At 45.8% G+C, this 25,558-nt stretch overlaps 1 protein-coding gene across 1 annotated transcript in view; it reads left to right on the top strand.

Annotated features, from left to right (window-relative positions):
• The window catches only part of LOC124231298 (protein dopey-2), a 98,065-nt gene that overhangs the window by 46,642 nt on the left and 25,865 nt on the right, over positions 1-25,558 (top strand). The window contains exons 10-23 of the mRNA XM_046648009.1: positions 552-672; positions 2,156-2,275; positions 4,660-4,762; positions 5,377-5,568; positions 8,106-8,778; positions 10,480-10,751; positions 12,016-12,168; positions 12,822-12,922; positions 13,632-13,822; positions 16,166-17,795; positions 18,369-18,480; positions 19,565-19,753; positions 22,238-22,360; positions 24,281-24,415. Coding sequence (XP_046503965.1) covers positions 552-672; positions 2,156-2,275; positions 4,660-4,762; positions 5,377-5,568; positions 8,106-8,778; positions 10,480-10,751; positions 12,016-12,168; positions 12,822-12,922; positions 13,632-13,822; positions 16,166-17,795; positions 18,369-18,480; positions 19,565-19,753; positions 22,238-22,360; positions 24,281-24,415 — 4,115 coding nt within the window. The remainder of the gene's footprint in view (positions 1-551; positions 673-2,155; positions 2,276-4,659; positions 4,763-5,376; positions 5,569-8,105; positions 8,779-10,479; positions 10,752-12,015; positions 12,169-12,821; positions 12,923-13,631; positions 13,823-16,165; positions 17,796-18,368; positions 18,481-19,564; positions 19,754-22,237; positions 22,361-24,280; positions 24,416-25,558) is intronic.

Consider the following 25,558-nt stretch of genomic DNA (forward strand, 5'->3'; position numbering starts at 1 on the left):
TCTAATGTGCAGCTGGTCCACTTCTTCTCTGCCATCTTAACAAGCTCTTTGGGATCGGTGTTATTTCTTCTGTGGTGTTCTAGCTCGTGAGTAAGAGAGTTCAGAGTAGGCAAGTTGCCCTCTGTCCGTATTTGTATTGAGGAATCTCTCTGGCCAAGCAGTTTGTGTACTTAAAACATGGAGCATTTGCCCTGCCTCCACCCCGCAGAATCTGGCTTGGGCAAGTAACCTAACCTCTGCCTCAGTCACCTTATGTGTAATCACGACAGCAGTGCAGAGCCCGGTCATGTGGCTGTTGTCAGGGTTAGTAAGTTAATAGATATAAAATGCCTAGAAGAGTACCCAGCACATGGTAAGCTCTACAGAAATACTGTTTATTTTTGTGGATGCTGTTTGTCCAGCTAAAGTTTGTTGCAACTAAACTTGTGTCTGTACATTTTAGACTATAAATCGTCTGTGTGTACAGAGTTACTCTCTTTGTGTTTTGTGTCTGTGTCATTTATTGATTTAAAAATGGATTACTGATCTTTCTCTGGCCATTTTCCTTCCAGGGCCTCCGGTGGTTGGGAATTTGTTTCTGGAAGTCATCCGTGCGTTTTATTCTTACTGCAGAGATGCTCTCGGCTCCGACCTTAAACTTAGCTACACGCAGAGTGGAAATTCACTGATAAGGTATGGGTTTGGCCTCCAGCTTCACGCTTCTTCCTCCATCCCTCCCGAAAGCCATGATTTTTTTTTTCTCTGTTGTTCACCATAAATTGTGAAGTGCTGGAGAAAGTGGAGATGCAGCAGATCAGACCACCCGTTAAGATAACTATGCTCCAAAGTCAATCATCATGAATTGTCTCTTCCCTATTAAATAAGGTGAAGAGTTTAAAAGGAGTGTGATCTAGTCTCTGCCCCAGCCTGGGATGTACAAACCGTATTTATTGATCAAGTAGGAAAGTTGTTGAACAAAGGCAGTTGGATCTAGTGTACCCACGTGATGAGTTACAGGGAGGGGGCAGGTGGGAGGGGTTAAGGTCAGGAAGTAGAGCCAGGAGATAGGAGTCCTCACGTGAGGTCACGTGCCCCAGGACCCTGAAGGCAGAGTGAGTGGCGTTCAGGATACGGCAGACACGTCAACTTAAAGTGTGGAGTTATTGTGGGTTTGTTGTTTCTGTTCTTATTAAGATAGTACAACCTCGTCCTTCTTACCTTCCTCTTACCTTTCCTTCTGCCTGAGTTGGCATCAGATATATTGAAAATTTAAGTCAATTCCAAGATTTTTCTGGTTTACTAATTATAAGTGTACCGAGTTCTTGGTGTTTGCTTTTTTCTCCCAGAATGAGAGTAGTTTATTGTTTTTCTAAGTACAAAAGCAATGCATGTTCATTGTAGAATATGCCAGTATTTGAAGGTACTAAAGAAGAAGATAGCACCCAGAATCCCACCACCTTTCAGAGAAAAGCATAAAACATTTTCGTTTCTTTCCAGACTTTCAGTGCATATATAAATACGTAGATGCCTGTCTTTTATTTTAAAGATGGAATTACACTATTTAGTTGCCTGTTTTTTTAAGATGCAAATTGTGAGTAGCTCTGCTTGGTTCTCCTGTGGAATATGGTGGTTGCCTTAGGTTCCTTGGGAGGGATTTATCACTTGTTTAATAAATCCTGGCTGATTTACCAATCCCATTGATTGACTTTTAGGTGGTTTCCACTTTTTCAGTATTTTTAAATAACCTTGCAATGGTATCCTTATGCATACATCTTTGTGTGCCTGTGCAAGGATTTCTGTAGGATAAATCCCTAAAATAAATTTCCTGAGTCATAGAAGATGCACCTTTAAATTTTAGCCAAATTTCCCTCCTGAATGGTTGTACCATATTATTCCACCAATAGAATATCTATCTACAGTTGGACTAAAATTGGATTTCTATGTCACGTTCCTTTTCAGTAGCTCGTAAGCTTACTTCTAAGAGAATGTTTAGGATGGCATTATGCATACTCTTTCCTCTATAGGAACAGTAATATTTTTATCTTTATCCAAGTTTGTCAGTCTCTCTAGAAATAAGCTGTAAATGGTAAAATGAATTACAATTTTTCAGACATAGTGTTCTCATAATACAGGGTCTTTCAGAGATATATTTATAAATGTCTACCTTCCTTTTCAGTACAATAAAAGAAAATAGAAATGCTTCTGAGATTGTTAAAACGGTGAATTTGCTGATCACTTCCCTAAGCACAGACTTTCTCTGGGATTACATGATGAGGTGTTTTGAGGATTGCTTTAGGTAAGTATCCAGTTCAGGATTATGGAATATTTAGGAAGGATTACAGGGTTTCATGGTTTCTTAGCTGCTTATTGTGTCATTTTATATGTAACCGGCTGACGTTGGGTGGTCTCTGCTGAGCAGATGACTGGAAGGAGTTCACTTAAAATTTTAATAGATTAAAAAGCATTGCCATTAAGAAGGTTCTCAGCATCTTTGCCACATAACTGTGAAGCTGCTTTATTAATTCTAGCTTAAGAAAATCCTCTGTGCATTTTCTGGTCACATCAGTCAAATCCGCTTTCTTCCAACAGTTCTTTTGGGGGCCTGATCTATTTAAAGAAGCTGAGTTTTGTGGCTCTGTGGCTGCATAGAGTGTTTTGAAATCATCAACCTTCTTAGATTCCTATTGAAATGAGTGTATAACTGGGCAGATAAAGCATCCATTAATGTTTTAAGCTCCCGTACCCAGCTTGACCGTCACGCTGATCTCGTGAACTGCACCACCTCACAGTTGTGGGCAGGGACACACCGGGGATAACCTGCTTTCCTGAGGAGCCCCCTTCCCAGTGTCATTTTCCCTGTAAAGGAGGAATAATATAATCTCTCAAACCTCGTTTTGCCCTGTGAGTCACGCTGTAAAATTTCATTCTTGTCCGTCTCCTTTGGAACGCTCTGTGCTGTCAACACCGTCATCGTGTACCTAGCAGCTGTAATAGAAGCTTTACTTATTAATGTTTGCCATGGGCCGTCCTCCTGCCTGAAAGCCTTACAGACATGCTCATTAACTCTTCAGGACACCCCCAAGAGAAGGAAGCACTTCTATCATATAAGAAATGGGAGGCCAGAGACACATAGTACCTTGTGTGGCACTGCACAGCAAATTGGCAGCAGCCAAGGTTAGGACCCAGGAATGCCTGACTTCCCAGCTGCTCCTGCCTGCTTTTCTGCCTCCTCTAGAGCCAGGCCCCAGCAGGTGTCAAACCTGTGATGAGTAAATTAATTGTAACTGGATCCACGGGCAACAGCAAGGCCATGTTAGACGGAGGCTAGGCTATATTTTGGTCAGCTTAGTTTCATTTCAGAGTTATGGGGTATGCTTTCTTTAAAAAAAATTAACCACAAAACATTTCAAATATGAGAAAGAACAGGAAATAATGTCAGATACACATATACCCATTGCTGAAATTATGGACAACACTTGGCCATTGTTTTTCACATCTCTTTTTTAAAGGAATAGAATGTTGCCACCCAGCTAGAGCTGACTCCCCACCTCCCCGGCACTTTTTCCATCCTTCATCCTAACATTATCACCGTCCTGAAGTTAGTGTCTGTCCTGCCTGTGATGTCTGTGCTTTTATATCAAGTGTGTCTCCAGAAATGGTAGTCTGTGTTCAGGTTTTACGTCAGTATCAAGTGGTATATAACTTTTTGCAGTGTGCTGTGTTAGGGGTTCAGCAGTCCTTTGGAGGTTTGTCTGTATTGGAATGTATACATCTAGTTAATTTGTCCGAAGTGTAATAGTCCATTGTGTGAATAAACCAGTTGCAGTTCTTGCGTTGTTGTGAATAGTACTCTGGTGACCATCTTTTCATGTCTCTTTATATACACGTGCACAGGTTTCTTCAGAGTAGTCACCTAAAAGTTAGAATCACTGGGATGTTGTCTGTGGAGCTCTTCAAAGTCATTCTCTTGCTAAGATAAACTGCAGGATAACTAAGTGATAATTTATAATGAAAAATGTTAGCTCAGGTTGAGTGGTACCATGATAGCCAGATGAATCCAAAATTACTGGGCTTTGAGTATATATACTTTTTAACTTACCTGTTTAACTAGTTGCCTACTTATTTAAAAAGAAGTGTTGGGTTTCAGTATAAGATAAGCAGATGCTGATAGAGTTGACCAGTGGAGTTACACTCCTCTGTGGAGGCTGAAGAATTCTCAGCAAGTGGTGTGGCTGAGCTCATGGGGCGACGTGGGAAGGGCTGTCCCAGTTTGCTCCTATAGCTGGTTGGACACCTCTTCCACCTGCGTCTTCTCTAGTCTGGCTTCTTCCCTTGGCACATGCCCTTGGTTTAGAGTTGGGGGCCTGGAATTGCTGCTGTTGATGGCACACATCTCCTGGATATGGAATCCCACATGGCCGTGGCACCACCCTCATCTGAACTGATGACGTTCAAGTCAGTGTGAACCTATTTTGGAGACAAGCAGATTCAAGACACTTATTGACACTTGTCTGTGTTAGGTAGTTTTAGGTACCAAAGCTTAATGGTCAGAGCTACAGAAGCTGTCTTTCATTATGTTCGAAATAGAATAAGTAATTTTATTGGAAATCATGAGAAATGCTTGAAATTAGTATCGGACAAAGAATTGATGTTTTTCTTTCTTTCCTGTGACTTACGTAGACCAGCGAAGAAGAGTTACACTGTCGGGAGAAGCATCAGCCCTCCGCCCACCGTCTCGGAGCTCTGCACCCTCCTCGTGTTCCTTCTCGACGTCATTCCCTTGGTGAGGTCCTGGGCCCTGCAGAGATGGCTCCACGCTGGCTGTTACTTATGTTCTTAGTGGTGTTGGCCTGTCTTAGAAATTTAAACTTGGTGCAAAGTAGTTTTATATCAGCACATAGCACTGTTTTAATGTTCGTTTCAGCGTGGAAGACGTAGCTGGATGTAATCTCTTACGTCTTTTATGTCTTATTTAAAAGGGGTTGTAACTTTTGAGCCAGTCGTAAGTTGTAAGCCACTGAGCTAAAGTTACGTAAACCAGATGCTGAACTGGGCGTCATCCCTGTACTCCGGTGTTTAGGAGCGATGTGTTTCCTACCTCACTACATATGTGTAAATGTATTTCCTAGTTAAAATTGTGCAGTTGGCTAATTGTCTCCAAGGAAACTAATTTACCTTAATATGGCAATTATTTTCTATTAGAAAACGTAAAGCCACTTGAAAGGAAGATCGTCCATTTGTCTAGATCAAAAAGAATTATTATTTTGTTTTCTGATTTGGGAATTAACATGAAACTTACTCTAAAAAACTGAATTTTCTAAGATGCCATCTTAAGGTGCGTTTTCTTCTGATTGTAAACTGAAAACACATGAGTTCAACCCGTGTCTTATTTCACAGGAACTTTACTCAGAGGTGCAAACCCAGTACCTGCCACAGGTGCTTGGCTGCCTGGTACGGCCTCTGGCTGAGGAAGTGGAGACTTTAAGCTTGCCGGAACTCACGCATGCCTTGAAGACATGTTTCAAAGTGCTCAGCAAAGTCCAGATGCCGCCCTCCTACCTCGACACGGAGTCCACAAGTGGAAGCTCGGTGCGTGCTGGGAGGAGCTGAAATGGTTCTCAGGCTGGAAGAACCTTTGTGCCTTCCTGGGAGTAGAAAGTAACCAGGGTTGTTTAGGATAGGACTAAAGACTAGAAGATACAGATAACATTTAACCTATGCTTCTGAAATCCTCAAAGACTTCATTAAAGTTTTTGCCGTAGACGCTAACCCCGCTTCATTCCACTCACTCCTCTGCTCCTTCCCTGCCAGAACCCATAACCACAGCTCGTGGCTCGATGCAGCTCACTGTCCAGGCCTTTTTATGTCTTTTTATGTATTTGTATATATGCAGTTTTGGGCCTTTTTAAAAATGTAAGTGAGATACTAGTTTACTTGGGCTGCTGTCACAAAGTACCACCCCTGGTGACTTAAATAACAAAAAGTTATTGCCTCCCAGTTCTGGAGGCCAGAAGTCCAAGATCAAGGTGTCAGCAGGGTTGGTTCCTTCTGAGAGCTGTGAGGGAACAGTCTTTTCTAGGCATCTCCCAGCTTTGCCGTTCCTTGGTTTATAGACACATGACCCTAATCTCAGCCTTCATGTTTACATGGCATCCTCCCTGTGTGCATATCTGTGTGTCCAAATTTCCCCTTTTTATAAGGGCACCACTCATGTTGGATCAGGGCCCATCCTAATAACCTCATCTTAACCTGATCGTCTGCAAGGAGCCTATTTCCAAATAAGGTCACATTCACAGGTACGGGAGGTTAGGACTTCATAGTCTTTTTTTAGATAACATATGCTGTTCTCTGATTTGCTTTGTTTTCATCTAAACAGTATTTTGGGACATCTTTCTATATTGGTATACACAGAGGTATCTTACTCTTTTCTAATGTCTGCATGATAGTCTGTGGAATGGCTTTACTCTTTCTTCACCAATCCCCCTATTGAGGTTATTTAGGTTATTTCTGGGTTTTCACTGTTACAAGCAGTGCTGCAGGCAGCATCCTTGCACGACTTGTTCATGGTTGCAAATGTTTCAGAAGGATCAATTCCTAGAAATGGGCTGCAATCAACAACAATAACAATTATAGTTTCACAAGCAGTTTAAGGCCCACAGTCTTTGAATTATTATTATTATTATTTATTTATTTACTTATTTTTTTGCTGGGAAAGATTCACCCTGAGCTAACATCTGTTGTCAATCTTCCTCTCTTTTTTTTCCCCCTCCCCAAAGCCCCAGTACATAGTTGTATGTTCTAGTGGTAAGTCCTTGTAGTTCGTCTTTACGAGACGCTGCCACAGCGTGGCTACTGACAGACAAGTAGTGTGGTTCCGCACCCGGGAACCAAACCCGGGCCACCAAGGCAGAGCATGCTGAATTTTCACTGCTAGGTCATCAGAGCTGGCTCTTGACTTGCTTTTTTTTACTTCGTTTAGAGATTTAAAAATTCTGCCCTTGAAATCCATCCAGTGCAATGGCAGACAGGTGTGTGAACAGACTAAAAGCGAGGCCATCCTGAGGGAGCTGTGTGTATTAGTTAGTGCTGGGGGGCCGGTGAGCTGCCTGATGGACCTGGAGCCTCCATTTACAGACTAATTACAGATTGTTGCCTCAATTTCAAGTTAGTCTTTTTTTTTTTCTTAGTTGTTATAGCTATTAGGAAAAAATATCCTAAGAACGATTTAATATATAAAGTTGAAGCATGTGTAGTCTACAACTATAACCATGTTTCAAAAATTGCATAATACTCTCTCCTTTTCCTTAGCACCGGAGATTAAACACTGAAGAGTTTTAAATTTAATGTAATATTAGCTAATAGCATAAGAAACGAGATTGATTCATTAAAGGTTGAAGTGTCATCCCTTTGGAAAAGCCAAAATATGTGTGTGTGTGTGTGTGTGTGTGTGTGTACACATAAGTATGAACGTATTTTATAGGTATACACATATAAACTCTTTGTTCTAGCTTTCTCGTCTTATTTCTTCATGCCTTTATTCTACTCTCAGCCCAGCTTCCTCATTCATATTTTTAAATCTATCAGAAACTGTTTTTGTTGTGGTTTTTTTTTTTTGAGGAAGATTAGCCCTGAGCTAACTGCTGCAAATCCTCCTCTTTTTGCTGAGGAAGACTGGCCCTGAGCTAACATCCATGCCCATCTTCCTCTACTTTATATGTGGGACGCCTACCACAGCATGGCTTGCCAAGCGGTGCCATGTCCGCACCCGGGACCCGAACTGGTGAACCCGGGACCACCAAAGCGGAATGTGTGAACTTAACTGCTGCGCCACCAGGCCGTCCCCCAGAAACTGTTTTTAAATGGCCTTTTTGAACCCTGAAGGGTCTAAATAGATAACACAAAGTGGGCTCAAAGCCAGCCTACCAGAAGAGCATGGCCGTGTGCCGTCCTCCTCCTTGGTCCCCTCCCTGCCCCCGGTGTGCCTTCTTCATTTTATTATACACTTGTACACAGAGAATTATGATTTTTAAAAACAGGAAGCTCACATTCATAGTTAGCCTGATGCAGTTGGTATTTGAATCTCTTCATTTTACGGGATACACAATACAAACTTCCATTTTTTGCAGAGTCCAGTGAAAGGTGAAAACGGTCACGTAATTATGGACACAAAGATCATGATTCCGGGTGATGAAGATGCTTCGTTTCCCCCCCTTAAATCTGAAGACAGCGGGATCGGGCTCAGTGCCTCATCGCCAGAGCTCTCTGAGCACTTGCGGGTCCCCAGGGTTTCTCCTGAAAAAGATGATGTTTGGAAGAAGGATGGGAGTATGCAGAGGGCATTTCTTTCCATCCAAGAGCTAATTGCCAACTTTGCCCACAAGAACATTTTTGGAGTGCAGTTAACAGCATCCGGAGAAGAAAACAAGTCTGAAGAGCCCGCAGGCCAGAGGGACGAGGGCGGGGCGGCGAGCGAGTCCGGTGGGAAGAGCTTGTGGGAGGCCAAGCCCATCACTGTGCCCCAGTTTAAGCAGATGCTCTCAGACCTGTTCACGGTTCGAGGGTCCCCATTTAAGACAAGGAGCATGGAGTCGCCATCACCTTTGCGCAGTAGCCCTGGCCAAGTGAAAGAGGGAGAATGGGCTGTGGACCAGGTGGTCGTTGACCTGGGCAGCTCACGGGAGGGCTGCAGGGAGACCTTCGCTGCCGCCTGCCACCTGCTGCTGGACTGCGCCACCTTCCCCGTCTACCTGTCCCAGGAGGAGACGGAGCGGCTCTGCGAAACGCTCTTCCAGCCTCCGGGTGAGAGGGCGGCCCCGCTGAAGTCCATCCTAAGGAGTCACAGTGCTCAGGCAGCTCATGTGTAGAGATTCACTAAACTCATGTCAGCCAAGAAGGAGCTGTCTGCCACGTTTGTTTCCTTCTTTATCTTGTCATTAGTTGTGTGTGCTTTTGCCGTGTGTCTCACCAGATGGCAGATGGATGAGGCGGGGCCTGTACTTTTTAAACTCTGGGTTTTCAGCACAGCCCTTTAAAAGGTCTGGAACATAAGAGGTGCCTAATAATAGTCAGTAAATAGGCCATTTCATGAGACTGGTTGAAGATTTGTGTGTTAGTTTTCTCGGGCTGCCATAACAAAGTGCTACAAATTAAGTGGCTTAAACAACAGAAATTTGTTGTTTCATGGTTCTTGAAGCCAAAGGTCTGAGATCAGCGTGTTGGCAGGACCATGCTCCCCCTGAAGATGCGAGGGAAGGATGTGTTCCAGGCCTTTCTCCCAGTTTCTGGTAGTTCCTTGGAGTTATAACTCCAGTCTTTACATGGCATTTTTCCTATGTATATGTCTGTTCAAATTTCTTTTTTATAAGGACCCCAGTTGCATTGGATTGGGGCCCACTTTCTTCTACTGTGACCTCATTTTAATTAATCACATCTCCATCGACCCTATTTCCAGATAAGATCACATCCTGAGGTCGTGGGGTCAGGACTTCAGTGTAAGAATTGTGGGGAAGAACACAGTTCAATCCGTAACAGGCAGTGTCTTAGTCAACTCGGGCCACTGTAACAAAACACCATAGACCAGGTGGCTGGAAGAACAGACCTTTATTTTCTCACAGTTCTGGAAGCTGGAAGTTCAAGGTCAGGGTACTAGCATTTTCTGGTAAGAGCTCTCCCTTTGGCTACAGAGGGCGGGCTTCTCACTGTGTGTTCACATCCTAGGAGTGTGTGTAGGGGGATCTGCTTGGTGTCTCTTCTTATATGGGCGCTAATCCCATCATGAAGGCTCCACCCCCATGAGGTCATCTAAACTTAATCACCTCCCAGAGGCGCCACCTCCAAATACCATCATGTTAGGGGTTGGGGCTTCAACATAGCGATTTTGGGCAGACACAGTTCCGTCCGTAGTAGGCAGTGAACATTTTAAAGAAAAGAAGGGATAGAGGGGAAGATGGAAAACAAGAAAGAGTGACTTAGTTGGTGGGAATGTAGGACAAAGATTTCCCCTTGTGTAGTCATTACCTTATATTGCTGGTGCAATTTGTCTCTTGGCTCATTAGCTGCCAATGACAGTATACTTGGAAGAACTGCTTTTAGAATTGATAGCCTCATGTAGTTTTGGCCTCTTTTAAAGCTAATGCCATGCACCCTGCCACCAAGAGAGCTTTGAAAAAACATTTTGAACTCTACGCCCAAAAATGTAAATTTTACCATATGTAAATTTAAAAAATAAAAGAAAAAGGAACATACATTTTGAATCATCTCAAATCTCTGAGATTGACATTTGCAGAATTCAAAGAGTCTGATAAATTTATGAAACCAGGCTCAGTGTCATTTGTCCTCTGGCCCTGAATGATGGCGGCATATTGCATTACCGCCAGAGGGTTATCACACTGCTATCCACGAGACTTCCCGAATCTAAGGGTGTCTTAGAATCTGCACATTGGAGAGCCCTTCTCATGTGATTTTGTGTGTTTCCATCCTCTCTGGTCGGCTTCCTTTTAGGAGCTGGCGATTCCAGTTTTCCATCTTGGCTGAAATCCCTTATGACCATTTGCTGCTGTGTGACTGACTGCTACCTCCAGAACGTGGCCGTCTCTACTCTTCTGGAAGTGATAAACCATTCCCAGTCCCTGGCACTTGTCATTGAAGACAAGATGAAACGCTATAAAAGCTCTGGACACAACCCATTTTTTGGCAAGCTGCAGATGGTGACAGTTCCTCCCATTGCTCCAGGAATATTGAAAGTTGTTGCAGAGAAAACAGACTTCTATCAGGTATTTCCCACCGGGAAGTGGGTGGGTGGGTGTTTTTGCTGAGGATGATTCATCCTGAGCTAACATTTGTGCCTGTCTTCCTCTATTTTGTATGTGGGTCGCCACCACAGCACAGCTTGATGAGTGGTGTGTAGGTCGACACCTGGGATCCGAACCCATGAACCCTGGGCCACGAAAGCAGAGTGCACAGACTTAACCACTATGCCACTGTGCCAGCCCCTTCCCAGACCATTTATTTGAAGTTATCCCTAAGGTTGTAGTCACTGTGATAAGTAATATGGCACCTCTGGTGACAACCAGAAAGGGTTGCTCGAGCCCTGTGGCTGCCTTGTCCATCTCTCTGTCCCAGGCTTCTGGCACGGTTTCTGGCCCTGCAGCGAGTACTCAGTAAAGATTTGTGTTCACTTCTAGGCTGACCAGACTTGTGCCCTAATTTGTAAGGTTAAAGGCTTGGGGCTCTGTAGCTTCCAGGGAAACTTAGCACTTGTCAGATTGAATAAATACTATTGCTGAAGGTAGTGAGCAGGTGTTGTCCATCTTTCTTGGGGAAAAAGTAGGAAAGTAGTTTAAAGTTATATATTACAGGGCTCATTTAATTTGCAAGAAGCTGAAAGCTGTTCCAGCTAGCTCATGAAGAAACATGCAGTTTATCATAAAGATAGAGCAAGCCTGTGGGAGTCAAATGTCAGAAGTGGAATGCGGGGTCTCCTGGCATCTCGCCCTGGAAGCTGTTGGATCCTGAGGCTGCTTGTCCTGCACCTCTGCCATCCAGGGGTCACCTAACTAGCTTGGTTGCCACTTGGCCTTCTGTCGGCCTTGTGACCCGTAAGCTTAGTTCTCATAGCTAGTGATGCTTGTATCTCCTTCTTATAATTCTGAACCAACTGGTCAAGGCTATTAAAGTCTGTCAGTGAGCCACCCTTGGGTCAGGTGCCTTCTTGTCCAGTCCCCCACAGCAGTGATGGGGACCAAGGGGTTAGGGGTCATGTGGTACAGATAGAGATATGCTGCCTCTCCTGGGGCCTGTCGATGGAACAAATTCCCCTGGAGGTGGTAGGGTCAGCAGACACCCTGGAAAGTCTGAGACACTAAGGAAGAGACATTTAGACATTTTAGATGTGAATGAGATACTGGAACTAAACTGTCCTTATAGGTTTTGGCAGCCTGTTGTCTGAAAGGCTTTCGCAGTAGGCTGGCTTTTTACCTATTTGCAAAGACATGAGCAGGTGCTGCCTGTGTTCACACGGTCTGCCCTCCGTCCCAGAGGGTGGCTCGTGTGCTTTGGAATCAGCTGAACAAGGAGACCCGGGAACATCATGTCACGTGTGTAGAGTTGTTCTATCGGCTACACTGCCTGGCCCCGACGGCCAACATCTGCGAGGACATCATCTGCCACGCCCTCCTGGACCCTGACAAGGTGAGTCGTCGCGGCCTGTAACCTCCATCCTGCACTGGTCCCAAATGCTGGGCTGCCGTCACTTTACGTGCCCAGGACAGACTTACATATATCCAGCTGATGCGCTTCTGGAGTTCAGTGGACATCCTGAGTAACGAGCAGAAGTGTTAGAGAACCCCGGGGCTGGAAGGCCTCTGGAAGCACGAGCTGTCTCCTTTAGAGTCCTCACAGTGTGGTATGTGTCTACATGAAGGCTCCCCAGGGAAATCTACCCACTCTCGTGTGGTGTTGGCAGGACCTGTAAGTACCGGTGCAAGGGCTTCTAGAACTACTGGTGAAGTAGGCAGTCGTGGAGGATGCATGATCCCCTTCAGCCCTGGCTCTCCTTTGCAGTCACACTGTGTCCTTGTTCTCTAAGCCATTTGGCCCGGCACTTCCCAGGAGCGTGAGAACCCCCTGCTCTCCTGTGTTTTCCTTTGACCGCAGGCCTGGGTGTGACCCTGGGCATGGGCTAACCCCGAGTCTTGAATATGCACTTTGCATCCGTGTTACAGTGAACAAGGAAAGAGGATGCAGGTCTTCCTCTCCTCCTGGCCGAGTCAGACACCCAATGACTGAAAGCGGTGTTCTGTTAGGAAACCAGGCTCCTCACTCCCTCCTGTTTCCTAATCAAGGGAACAAGACTGGAAGCTCTGTTTAGATTCTCCGTCATCTGGCACCTGACGAGAGAGATCCAGGGCAGTCGAGTGACATCTCACAACCGCTCCTTTGACCGGTGAGGCCATCTTTGTTATAACTTACCCTTAACCCAAAGGAAACTGCAGAGGCCCCCGGTCAGCGTGTTGGGCTGGACAGGGGGAGGGAAATTGAAAGCATGACCCCATTTTCTTGATGCACAGCAAATGTTTCCCATAATCTCCTAAGTGAATTTAGACCAGACACGTATGAATACATGGCAGGAATTTTGTTAATTTGCTGGTGGAGGGAGGAAGCCCAGCATGCCCTCGAATCACCTGAGGAGCTTTTAGAACATGCCCCATGAGGGGACTTGGTAGGGAAATGGAGATGGTCTGGATCTTGAGTGGGGCAGTAGCCACACTGGCTCTATATACTTGTAATGTTATCAACCGTGTGCCTAAGATGTGAATTTCATTGTAGACACATTATATTCCATGTTGTTTTTTAAAAAGAATTCCTTACCTTGTTTCTGAAACTTGAGGTGTGGGGCCAGACACGCAGCCTTAGATGCAGCTGGTTCTGATGCTGAGACCCACTCCCGCAGTACCATTTAACCGATTTAGGGTGAGGCCTGGGCATCAAGATTTTAAAAGCTCCCCCAGTGATTCTAGTGTGAAACCAAGGTTGAACTCCTGTTGTCCTTGTCTGCTTGGGTCTACAAGCCCAGCCTGGGTGAAGCTCCCTAAGGGTGTCCTGGCACTCAGGGGTGCTGAATGCTGACTTGGTGGTGCTCTTCCCACCCGCAGGTCCCTGTTCGTCGTGCTGGACAGCCTGACCTGCACAGATGGCGCCATTGGCGCTGCAGCCCAGGGCTGGCTGGTGCGGGCGCTCTCCCTCGGCGACGTGGCGCGCATCCTGGAACCTGTGCTTCTGCTCCTGCTCCAGCCCAAAACCCAGAGGACCTCCATCCACTGCCTCAAGCAGGAGAACTCACCAGGTGAGCACACCCGAGGCTCCCCCATTCTGGGCGGGAGGAAGGGGCAACGTGGACCCCACTGCCCATTGTGATAATCAAGGCACTTAGCCCCACTGCGTGATTTTACTAGATTCAAACAGTGTGAAGGTACTTTGTAAATTTGTGGAGACTTTTAAAATTTAAAGATCAGATGAACCAGCACTTAGAAACACTAGGTAGTTGGATTGTTTTTATCACTGAAAAGTTCGATTTTTTTTTTTTTATAAAAAAGGAAAATGATAGTAACCCATGTTTCCATAAAAGTAGCTGATTCTTGATTCTTTTGCTAGAGAAGTCAATTCAGGGGCATCTAAGGCAGGAGGAGAGAATAACAGAGCATCTATCCACATGTCTCCAAAGCAGAGCCTTCCCTTAGAAAAGGAGGGTTGCAATTTGATGTCTGGCATGCAGTTAAGTTTGAGTGGCCAGGCTGGCACTTCTCCAGAAGAGACCAAGCGGAGAGTTGCGGTTGCCTCCAGGCATGAGTGACCCAGAATGTCGAAATTTGCCTGTAATCTGGTCAGTTGTACTTTATCTATGAAAACAGCTTTTATTTGTGAACTTTCAACAAGGGAACTAATTTCTTTTCTACCTGCTCTCTAAGGTTCCTTCCAGCTGTAAAATTCTGTTAACGTATAATCGGAAATGCCTAAGAAATAAACCTTTGGGTTCCAAAAACTTCCAGAGGCATCTTTAATGCAAATTTAAAAGAACATAGGTAGGAAGAAGAAAGAAAAAAAGAAAGACTGAGATAAACCTGATGAGTTCATTAAACTAGGATCAGTGTCTACGAACTAACGTCACTTCCCACAATAGCTGTGTTTTATGACTTCCTGCAATTTTCTAAGTGATGGTGTTACAAGCTTTGAGTTCATTCATTTAGCACACTGGATGTAAATATTCTGTTTGTCTCAGTCTTCTCTTGGAGAGAAAACAGCCTAACGCCTAAATGAGCAGATTTCTGAGATGGCTTCCTCTGTTTACAGGGTTCCTTGCCTAAAACTCTAACTTCTGGTTTTCCTTTAGTAGGGAGAGCTGGCCGCCTTCTCAAAGAGGGGATATTTTATTATTCTACATTGAAGGAGAGTAAAATTCAAGGAAGTAAAAACTGAGCACCTTCTTAGAAATTTGGCTGTCATTTATGGTGGCTAAATTTCTTAGTATTCTTCTGTCTGTTTTAAGAAGAAAGTTTTAACTCCAGGGCTCATTAGGTTTTAATGGCTCGTGACACTCCCCGCTGCTTCCTCTCATTGATGTTTTCCGCTAGCTCCCTCGTAAGAGAAAAAGGCCTTTCTCTGCCTTGTTCTTTCCCCGGAAGCACCTGAAAGTGTGCTGCTTACCCACCGTCCTACCTCTGTAATCTTGTAGAAGTCTGTTTTTAAAATATTAATATGCACATCAGGCAGCTCATCTATTTCTAATATCTTAATTCTTCCTTTTTTCCTAATCTTGCTTAACGTTCATGGAATAGATTTGTTGAAAGGTGCACATTAAAAATGTTCAGCAGTACCAAAGACTTCTGGCTTTCACTCCCTTTTAAAGAGAACTGAATATTTTTAAATGTCGTGGATTTTATGATTACAGAAGTACCAACATGCTTATTTTTAAAACTGCAGTAATAAGGAAGTAAAGACACAAGTGAAAGTCCCTTGTAATGCCAGCTGGTAGAGCTGGTTACTGTTAATGGTGCGGCAGATATTCGTCCAGATTTTTTCATAGCTGCATGTTATGGCTACGCCCCCTTACATAGGCTCATTCTATACATACCATTCTGCAGCTTGATTTTTTTTCTTTTACTTACTTAATGTATCCTGCCATTACTCTGTATCTGTACATGTAGATGTATCTTTTAAAAATCCAAATAATTTCCATTTCATGCATGGTCGTGATTGTTTCAATCAGTTTCTTACTGTGGTTGTTTTGTTTGTGTCCCGGCTTGTCTTTACACATCACGTTTCAATGGATACCCTTTATAGCCTTGAAAACCTTCTGCTGACATTTCTGTAGGATATGTTTCTTGAAAGGAAACTCCTGTGACAAAATAGTATGCATTTTTTAACTCACCCCCACCCCAACGTTGTGATATTTATATTTTCTATGACAATGTAACTAAATCCGATTCCTTGAGCATTTTAAAAGACCTGTTCACTGTGCTTGCCCACTTTCTGTCTGTAATGTAATCTAGACTCTGGTGTCATAGTTTCATGGGGGAATCTTATTAATATTGATCTTTCTGCCTGGCTTTAAGACAAAGACCACTTTAGAACTAACTTGTCCTAACTAGCCTTTCTGTTCTGAAGTCATCCGTCATTTTGTAATTTTCAGAAGACTTGCATCGTTGGTTTAACAGAAAGAAAACCTCTTTCAAAGGGGCAAATGGAGTGCCTGAGCTCCAGGAAGGCGGCTCTGAGGAGAGCCCACCTCTGAGCCAGTTCACCACCGTGGACCGCGAGGCCATTTGGGCCGAGGTGGAGAAGGAACCAGAGAAGTGCCCACCGGGAAGCGAGCTGAGCGAAGATGACCTTCCTTACTACGTGGACCTTCCCGACAAGATGGCCTGTGGCGCTCCAGACAGCAGTGAGCACACCGAGTCTGCAGACACGAGCTCTGCCCACACGGACAGCGAGAACACGTCCTCATTTTCCTCCCCTTCCCATGACCCGCAGGAGCAGAGCAATGAAGAGAACTGCTGTGCACCCATCCCCATGGGAGGCAGAGTTTACCCCAAGCGCTCGGCCTTCCTGGCAGCCTTCCAGGCAGAAAGCTTCAAGTCCAGTGCCAAGTTAAACCTGACACGTGTGGACTCAGACAGAACCCAGGCTTCAGAGTCATTCTCCAGTGACGAGGAAGCTGACCTGGAGCTCCAGGCCCTCACCACGTCCAGGCTGCTGAAGCAGCAGCGGGAAAAGCAGGAGAAGATCGAGGCCTTGTTTAAGCACATTCTGCTCTACCTGCAGCCCTACGACTCCCGGCGAGTCCTTTATGCCTTCTCAGTGTTAGAGGCCGTGCTCAAAACCAACCCCAAGGAATTTATCGAGGCTGTGTCTAGGACCAGCATGGACACCAGCTCCACCGCACACCTCAACCTCATCTCCAACCTTCTGGCTCGCCACCAGGAGGCCCTCGTTGGCCAGAGTTTCTACGGAAAACTCCAGACCCAGTCTCCCAACGTGTGCCCCCACTCTCTGCTCATCGAGCTGCTCACCTACCTGTGCCTGAGTTTCCTGCGCAGCTATTACCCGTGTTACTTGAAGGTCTCCCACCGGGACATCCTGGGCAACCGGGATGTACAGGTCAAAAGTGTGGAGGTTTTGATTAGAATGATGATGCAGCTGGTCTCGGTGGCCAAGTCTGCCGAAGGGAAGAACGTGGAGTTCATCCACAGCTTACTGCAGAGGTGCAGAGTTCAGGAGTTTGTCCTGCTTTCGCTATCAGCATCCATGTACACGAGCCAGAAGCGCTATGGACTGGCCACCGCGGAGCGGGGCCGGGCCCTACGGGAGGACAGCCTCCTGGAGGAGAGTCTCATCAACTTGGGCCAGGATCAGATCTGGAGTGAGCACCCGCTGCAGATCGAGCTGTTGAAGCTACTTCAGGTGCTGATTGTCTTGGAACACCACCTGGGCCAGGTCCAAGAGGAAGCGGAAAATCAGCCAGACCTGTCCCGGGAGTGGCAGAGGGCCCTTAACTTCCAGCAGGCCATCAGCGCCATGCAGTACGTGCAGCCCCACCCCCTCACCTCCCAGGGGCTGCTGGTGTCCGCTGTGGTGAGAGGCCTGCAGCCAGCCTACGGCTACGGCATGCACCCAGCCTGGGTGAGCTTGGTCACGCATTCCCTGCCGTACTTTGGGAAGTCCCTGGGCTGGACAGTGACGCCCTTCATCGTCCAGATTTGCAAAAACTTGGACGAGCTGGTCAAGCAGTATGAAAGTGAATCTGTGAAGCTCTCTACTAGGTATGCTGACCCTTTGATGCATTATTATGGCTTTAATGATGGCTTTTATTGCTTTAATGACAGCTTTTATAATGAAGAGCTGACTGGCTGTAGAAGCTCCTTGGAGGATAATGTCAGCCTAATCAGAAGCCTCTTTATTGTCAAGAGACGTAACAAGGAACTGAACATTCAGATCCTTTATTTTTAATTCCATACCGCTCTCCAGGCTAGCTCAGTATTGCAGAACAAGTCAGTCACTCTCCATTATTTCTGCAAAACAAAAATAAAAACGTTAATCACCTTCACAGAAATTCTAAAACATCTGAAAATGTTTTTCCAAAGCAACTATGTAAATGTAAAATATCACAAAAGATGCCTATCAGTATTGCAACAATATTTCATTATGAGAGCCCCAGTATTATCAGCATATTTCATTATGAGAGCCCCAATATTATAACCATATTTCATTATGAGAGCCCCTGTTTTTTAAGATAGTGATATCTCTCTGGTTTGTATGCTTATGTGTCAGATTAAAAATTTTATGTCCTCATTCTTAAAAATTCTCAAAACTGGTTTCTCATTTCTTCACCAAAGCATAACCTCCAAGAGGGAAAACATTTCTCCGGATTATCCACTCACTCTTTTGGAGGGTCTGACAACCATTAGTCATTTTTGTCTTTTGGAACAACCCAACCAAAACAAAAAGGTAAATTTTTTTTTCCTGAGTTTGAGGTGTTTTTCATATATTGTTTTGTCTTCATTGGGTTATGTCTGTTTCAAATAAGAAATATACATATGTAAGTAATGCAAATATATATGCAAATTTATGCATGCAAATATATATATGTAAGTAATGCAATTGTGGTTTGTTTTTTTTCTTGTTTTTTAAATTTTTTTTTTTAAGATTTTATTTTTTTCCTTTTTCTCCCCAAAGCCCCCTGGTACATAGTTGTATATTCTTTGTTGTGGGTCCTTCTAGTTGTGGCATGTGGGATGCTGCCTCAGCGTGGTTTGATGAGCAGTGCCATGTCCACACCCAGGATTTGAACCAACGAAACACTGGGCCGCCTGCAGTGGAGTGCACGAACTTAACCACTTGGCCACGGGGCCAGCCCCTGATAAATGTTTCTTTTTTTTTTTTTTCTGCTTTATCTCCCCAAACCCCCACTGTACATAGTTGTATATCTTAGTTGCAGGTCCTTCTAGTTGTGGGATGTGGGACGCCGCCTCAGCGTGACCTGACGAGCGGTGCCATGTCCACACCCAGGACCCGGACCCTGGGCCGCCGCAGCGGAGCGCTAGAACTTAACCACTCGGCCACGGAGCCAGCCCCAGCCCTGTGGTTTTGTTCTTCTGGCACTCCCTCTGGGCCCCTATTGCCCTTGCCCATTCATCAGTAACTAAATAGGATAAAAAGTAATCTCCCCCCCCCCCCCCCCCCCGTGTATTTTTACTTGACCTCATGGTGTTCATGAGTCTGTATTGGAAGACATTTAGCTGTTAATTGCCCTACCCTATCTGGAATTTAAATTGTAGAATGCAGCTAATGCTGTGGCTGAGTGACTGAAAGAGTTGGTCACGTGGAGCCTCAGACTCACAGATATCCTCTTTTGAAAGAAAACCATGGGTTTTAAATGCACAGGGAAGCATTTTGCTTCCAGACCACCACAGGTGGGTCTTGCTCAGAAGAGTGCTACAGCCCAGACTTCGTCCCCCCAGCACCGCTGTCCTCACCAGAAGAGGACGGTGCCACAGCTGCCGCAGAGTCTCACATTCATTTTCATCTTTAGACCCCTGCCGTACGTGATCCTGCTAATTTGAAAAATGCCAAGAATGCCATCCTGGAAGAGCTGCCCCGGATTGTTAACACCATGGCCCTTCTCTGGAATGTTCTCAGAAAGGAGGAGACTCAGAAGAGACCCATTGATCTCCTTGGAGCCATGAAGGGATCCTCTTCCGTTTACTTTAAAACCACCAAAGTGAGAGAACTTCCTCTGTGGTTGCATTGTTTCCTTTGTCTTGTATTGTCCCATGAAAAAGAAATACGTGCAGGAGTATATAGGTAAATAATTAAACAGTGTGCTCGATGCAGCCCAAGTTAGAAGCAAGTCAGAAGGAGAAATCTCCAGTTTATTAGAATAAGCTTTCTGTTGCTATAAAGAAAGCCTTTGTGGGTGGTTTTCAGCCTATTATTTTTCCCCCTTTGTCCCCTCCCTCCCTTTTTTTAGCTAAAAATAAAGTCGCTGGGCGTTCCCGGCAGGGTGCTGAAAGTCCTTACCTATTTCTCAAGCTCCTCTACCAAGACAGCTTCTTTCTTATGTCCTGCCTTTTAGTGGTGCCTTGAACACGGGCATGTCAAGGTGGAATGTTGGGGTATCTTTCAGTTTTTTATTAAACCAGAAGCGTATAACGCAGAACCTTTGTAGTCCACTCCCCCTCGGCTGTAACAGTCTCTGCCTTGGAAGGTTTCCAGGCACGTGACTCAATCTCAGATTGCCACATGTGGCGGCTCAGAATTACCTGGCTGTGTCTCACGTCCGCTGAGCACCGCTGGTGCCAGGCACAGCCTCAGGGCTGACATGGGCATCCAGCTTCCTGGGCTGAGTGGGGTGGTTTAGAGCAGGGCAGCCAGACTGCCTGAGTTCAGCTCTCTGCTCGGCCACACTATGGGACCTTAGGCAAGTTCATTAACCTCTCTGTGCTGTGGTTTCCTCACTTGGAGGCACGATGCCAGGCACTATCCAGAGTGCTGTGCTTTACTAGAGTATTTAGTCCTCACCTCTGAGGTAGGTACTATTATTCCCAGATTACAGGTGAGGACATTGGGGCATAGAGAAAGTGAGTTTGCCCTCGACTGCACATCTGATAAGTGGCAACACTGGGATTTAATTTAACCCAGGCAGACTCATGCCCAGGTGGGTGCGCTTTTAGGTACTGTGATGCACAGGTGGCCTCCAGAATGTTCTGTCAGTTTCAGGGGTGCCCTCCAAGGGAAATCTGCTATATTTCAAGCTGCCACAGGAACCTGCTCTAAAAAGGGTTCAGAAAACCCTTAGGTGCTCAAACTCTCTGAGCCTCAGCTTCCTCATCCAAAATGAGTCCGATTTTTTTTTTTAAAGATTTTTATTTTTCCTTTTTCTCCCGAAAGCCCCTGGTACATAGTTGTGTATTTTTCTTAGTTGTGGGTTCTTCTAGTTGTGGCATGTGGGACGCCTCCTCACTGTGGCCTGATGAGTGGCGCCATGTCCGCGCCCAGGATCTGAACCAGCGAAACCCTGGTCCTCCAAAGCGGAGTGCATGAACTTAACCACTCAGCCACAGGGTGGCCCCAGAGTCTGATTGTTAAATGAGTTATTAGTATCCTGCCTCAGGGGCTGATGGCAAGATTCATTTTGATGATGGCTGACATTTATTGAGCACTTAACCCTAACCCTCCCTGAAGGACCCAAGGCCTTGAGCTGGAATCCCTGGTCGTCTTTCTAGAGCAGAAAACATGGTGGAATGGGAAGACATCTCCGTCCCATGTTCACTTGTGTCTAACGTGATGCTCAACGTAGGCCGTGGGGACATAGCGCTCAGTAAATTCATGCATTCCACAGACATTTGCGTGCCTGCTGCTGTGGCCCAGGCCCTGATTATAGCCCGGTGGACAGGATAGAGGAAGTCCCTGCTCTCATGGCAGACACAGACATTAACTGTCAATTTAAAAACAATGATGATAATGCTACAAAGAAATACAGGGTGCCCTGACAGCATGTGCAAGGAACCCGGCCTGATCTGGGGGCCAGAGAGGCCTTCCTGAGGTGCAGTGGCTGAGCCGAGACCCCAGGGTGAGAGGATTTGACCAGGGGAGGGGTGTTAGAAGCTGGGAGACCACCAGGATTTACAGAGGAAGGAACATGGCAGGTTCCAGGAACGGAGACAAATCCGTGTGTAGCAAAAGGGAGGCTGGTGAGTGATGTCCAGGGCCGTGTTGTGGGTTTATTTTAAATTAATCACATAATAAAATTAGTTGAATGATACTAATTTCTGGAAATTGAAAAACTTCTTTCCTAATGAGTATAAGCCCTTCCTGGGCTGATGGAGACAAGCTTAGGCTGGGGGGTTTCAGGATGGGAACAGCGCCAGCCCCACTGTCCTCCCTTTCTCTCTTGTCTCTGCAAGCGTTCGGGGGCTTCCTTCAAGCACCAGCCCCGCTCACGGCTCCTTGAGGGGCATGTTTATCGTCTCCCCAGAGTCTCTTCTTGCTCAGCTCCACTAGCCATCCCCTGTCCACCCAGGTTGCCTACCGTGCATCACACATTCTCATGCATCCAACTCCTCTCCCCGTGACCCAGAGCATGGTGTTGGAAACGCTGAGACGACACAGCGCCTGCTCCCGGCATTTACAGATGTGGTGGAGTATACAGTATGCCACAGCCCCGGACTTCTCTGCTATCACTCTTCTTTTTTCCATTTTTTAGACCATACGACAAAAAATCTTAGACTTCTTGAACCCCTTGGCAGCCCATCTCGGAGATCAGTTAACGGCCGCCGTTGCAGCAGTATGGAGCAGAAAGAAGGTGAAATGTCACAGTAAGATGAAGGTAACGTTTGGGAACGAAAGTAATAGTTAAACTTACTCTGCCCAAAATGCCAGAGTCACGTGTAATCAAAGGGGACATGGGAGGCCGACAAGGGAAGCTGTTGAAGTAGTTTCACCATTTCAAATGCATGAGATGATTTTTTTTTTTTTTTTGTGAGGAAGATTAGCCCTGAGCTAACTACTGCCAATCCTCCTCTTTTTGCTGAGGAAGACTGGCCCTGAACTAACATCCATGCCCATCTTCCTCTACTTTATACGCGGAACGCCTACTGCAGCATGGCTTTTGCCAAGCAACGTCATGTCTATACCCGGGATCTGAAGTGGCGAACCTGGGGCGCCGAGAAGCGGAATGTGCAAACTTAACCGCTGCGCCACCGGGCCGGCCCCTGCACAAGATAATTTGGCTGCATCTGATTACAACTAGAACTACATGTTGGCTGGGTGGAGAGGGGAGCCCACCCCTGACTTCTGTTTTCTGATCTCTCTATGGTGAATATCTAGTACTTCTATTTAACCTTTTAAATCTAATATCTAATAGCATACATACGAGAATGTATATCACATGTACATTTCAAAGAATTAGAAAACCACCATGAGCCTACCACCCAGCTCAAGGAATGGTTCATGATCCCACCGGTGAGCACCGGAGCACCCCTACGGGCCCTTCTCTGGTTGTAGTACCATCTTAGAGGTTTTTTTTAACCATTTTTCTTAAAAGACATTATTTTTTTTTAGAGCGGTCTTAGATTACAGCAAAATGAAAGGAAGGTACAGAGGTTTCCCATGCATCCCCTGCCCCCACACATGCGTGGCCTCCCCTGTTATCAACATCCCTGCAGAGCCATCCACTTGTTGCTATCAGTGAACCTGCAATGACGCATCATTGTCACCCAGGGTCCATATGCTTTTTTAATTTATAAAAATAATACTCACCGGCCAGCCTTGATGGCCTCGTGGTTAAGTTCAGCGTGCTCCACTTCGATGGCCCGAGTTCAGTTCCCGGGCACAGACCTACACCACTCACTCGTCTGTCAGTGGCCATGCTGTCACGGTGGCTCACAGGCATAAAGAGGAAGATTGGCAATAGATGTTAACTGAGGGCAAGCCTTTCTCAGCAAAAAATAATGATAATAATAACACTCAACAAAAGTTTATTAAAAACTTAAGTCATCACATTTCTATCCCTGAAGATAACTTCAATTTGCATTTCACACATTCTTTCTCCACTCACTGCTCCAGGGGTTTGGTTTACCCATTTCTGCAAAACCAACACACACCTCTTCCTTTGTTCCCTCTCTTGACCATCCAGGTTCCTACCTTGTACCTCCCTCAGAGGGTCTGTCCCACCCCCTGAACACTAGCTCAGTGCCCAACATGGGTTCCTTTTCCTCGAGGAGGCATGAGAGGTTGGTGGCCCAGGTCACCCTGCTTAGCACCTGTGGAGTCTGTCCTGGTGATGAACCTGATACTTCCAAGTGCATGTGACCATGTTATGGAGATTTCAGTCATCAAAATGTACCTCCCACAAGGGTTTTCCTGCCAAGGCCAGCTAGGGTGAACCTGATTTATCTGTTTCTCTTACTTCCTCATACTTTTGGGGCTGTCTCTTAATGCTAGCGTGTTTCCTTCAGATTAAGTATACCTGTTTCCAAAATGCTTTCTAAGCTCGAAAACACCAGGGTTACTGCCCCATCATCAAGTGCACCTTTTATTCAGATGCTGACACGTTATTGTGATTAAATGCATAACTGGCTCTTTATTCCCCCCAAGGGAGTCCTTTATCCAGTCCTCATTTATATATGTGTTTAAAAGATTGAAACAAATCTCTTTCTCCAGGGGCAACTATTATAGAACACTTTCTGTGTATCACTCTTTTGCTTTCTCTCTGTATACTTTAAAGGAATTGTTTTTTCCTGAACAGATCATCCCGGCAGCGAGTGCATCCCAGCTAACCCTCGTCGACCTGATTTGTGCACTCAGCACCCTGCAGACCGAAAGGGTGCTGCAGCTGGTGAAGGAGGTGGTGAAGAGGCCGCCACAAATTCGAGGGGACGAGGTCAGGAGCCTGGGGACCCTCCCGATGAATGCGTGGCTTCCTCGTAACCTCCTATCTAAATTGTGTTTGGGAAGGAAATAGAGGTCTCAGGAGCAACTAGGAATTTTGGTGGTTGTGAAAGGGAGGTGTTCTTACTGGGCTTTGGGGAGACTGTGTACCTCATAGGCTTCTGTGCTGCCTTCTTAAGGTGGGAACCACTTGAGGTCAGGGACTGTCTTTCGTCCTTACGTCCCTGCTGCAGGTCGCCCTGTCTGGTACACGGGTTCTCATCAAGTACCCTGTGTGCCAAAGTGAATAAAACCTTTAGAAAGAGAAAATGGCACTTGCCTCTAGGAGGTTGCAGCCTAAAAGGCGTCAAAGATAAGCAAAGCCAGACACTAGTTAAAGGTGGTGAAGACCAGTTTTATTCAGTAACAACTGCGGTGGTGGAGAGAGGTGAGCTCAATTCCGAGGTGTGCAGAGGTAACTGGGTATTTTAACCTGAGGGTGAGAGAGTAGGGAGGGGAAACTCCAGCAAAGTCAGGAAAGTGGAACATTACAAGAAAGTGGGAAGGGGCATTTGTCAGTGTGATTAGACCGTGTGGGTTTGCCAGCTGGTGCTTAGGGAAACTACTCCTACGGAGACAAGGAGACGGGGGCCCTGTCATTTTTTGATGATGATGTTTCAAAGGGATGGCTCCCATGTCCTTGAGAAAGGCATTCCTGGGTTGTGGGAGATGCATACATATCTCAAAGGGACAGAGGAAGGATTTAGAACTGTACACTTTTCTTAATAAACGCTCTAAAAAAAGGAGATCAGGAGTCTCCTGGATCTTGGCTGAACAAACGGCAAATTGTTGTGGCAGCCTGGAGCTTCCTCCCGCCGGGGTTTGAGGGGTGGGGTATTATCCTAGGGACGGGGCCCTGAGCTGCTGGGCACCATGCTGGAGTCTGTGCAAGTCTCTTAGTGTGGGAGGCGGATGAAATTGTTCGTCTGAAAGTTTTAGCCCTCACAGGACAAGGTTGAGGCCTAGTTGAGAAGAGAATTCAGAGGAGCCTGACTAGAGTCAGGCCAAGGAGAGCATCTTAGTCAAAGGGCAGGTTAAAAATTTCTGTCGTTTTTATAAAAGCGGAAATTACATGTCAGAGGACATAACTCATTCT

Source organism: Equus quagga, chromosome 21 (genome assembly GCF_021613505.1).
Source record: "Equus quagga isolate Etosha38 chromosome 21, UCLA_HA_Equagga_1.0, whole genome shotgun sequence".
Lineage (NCBI taxonomy): Eukaryota > Metazoa > Chordata > Mammalia > Perissodactyla > Equidae > Equus > Equus quagga.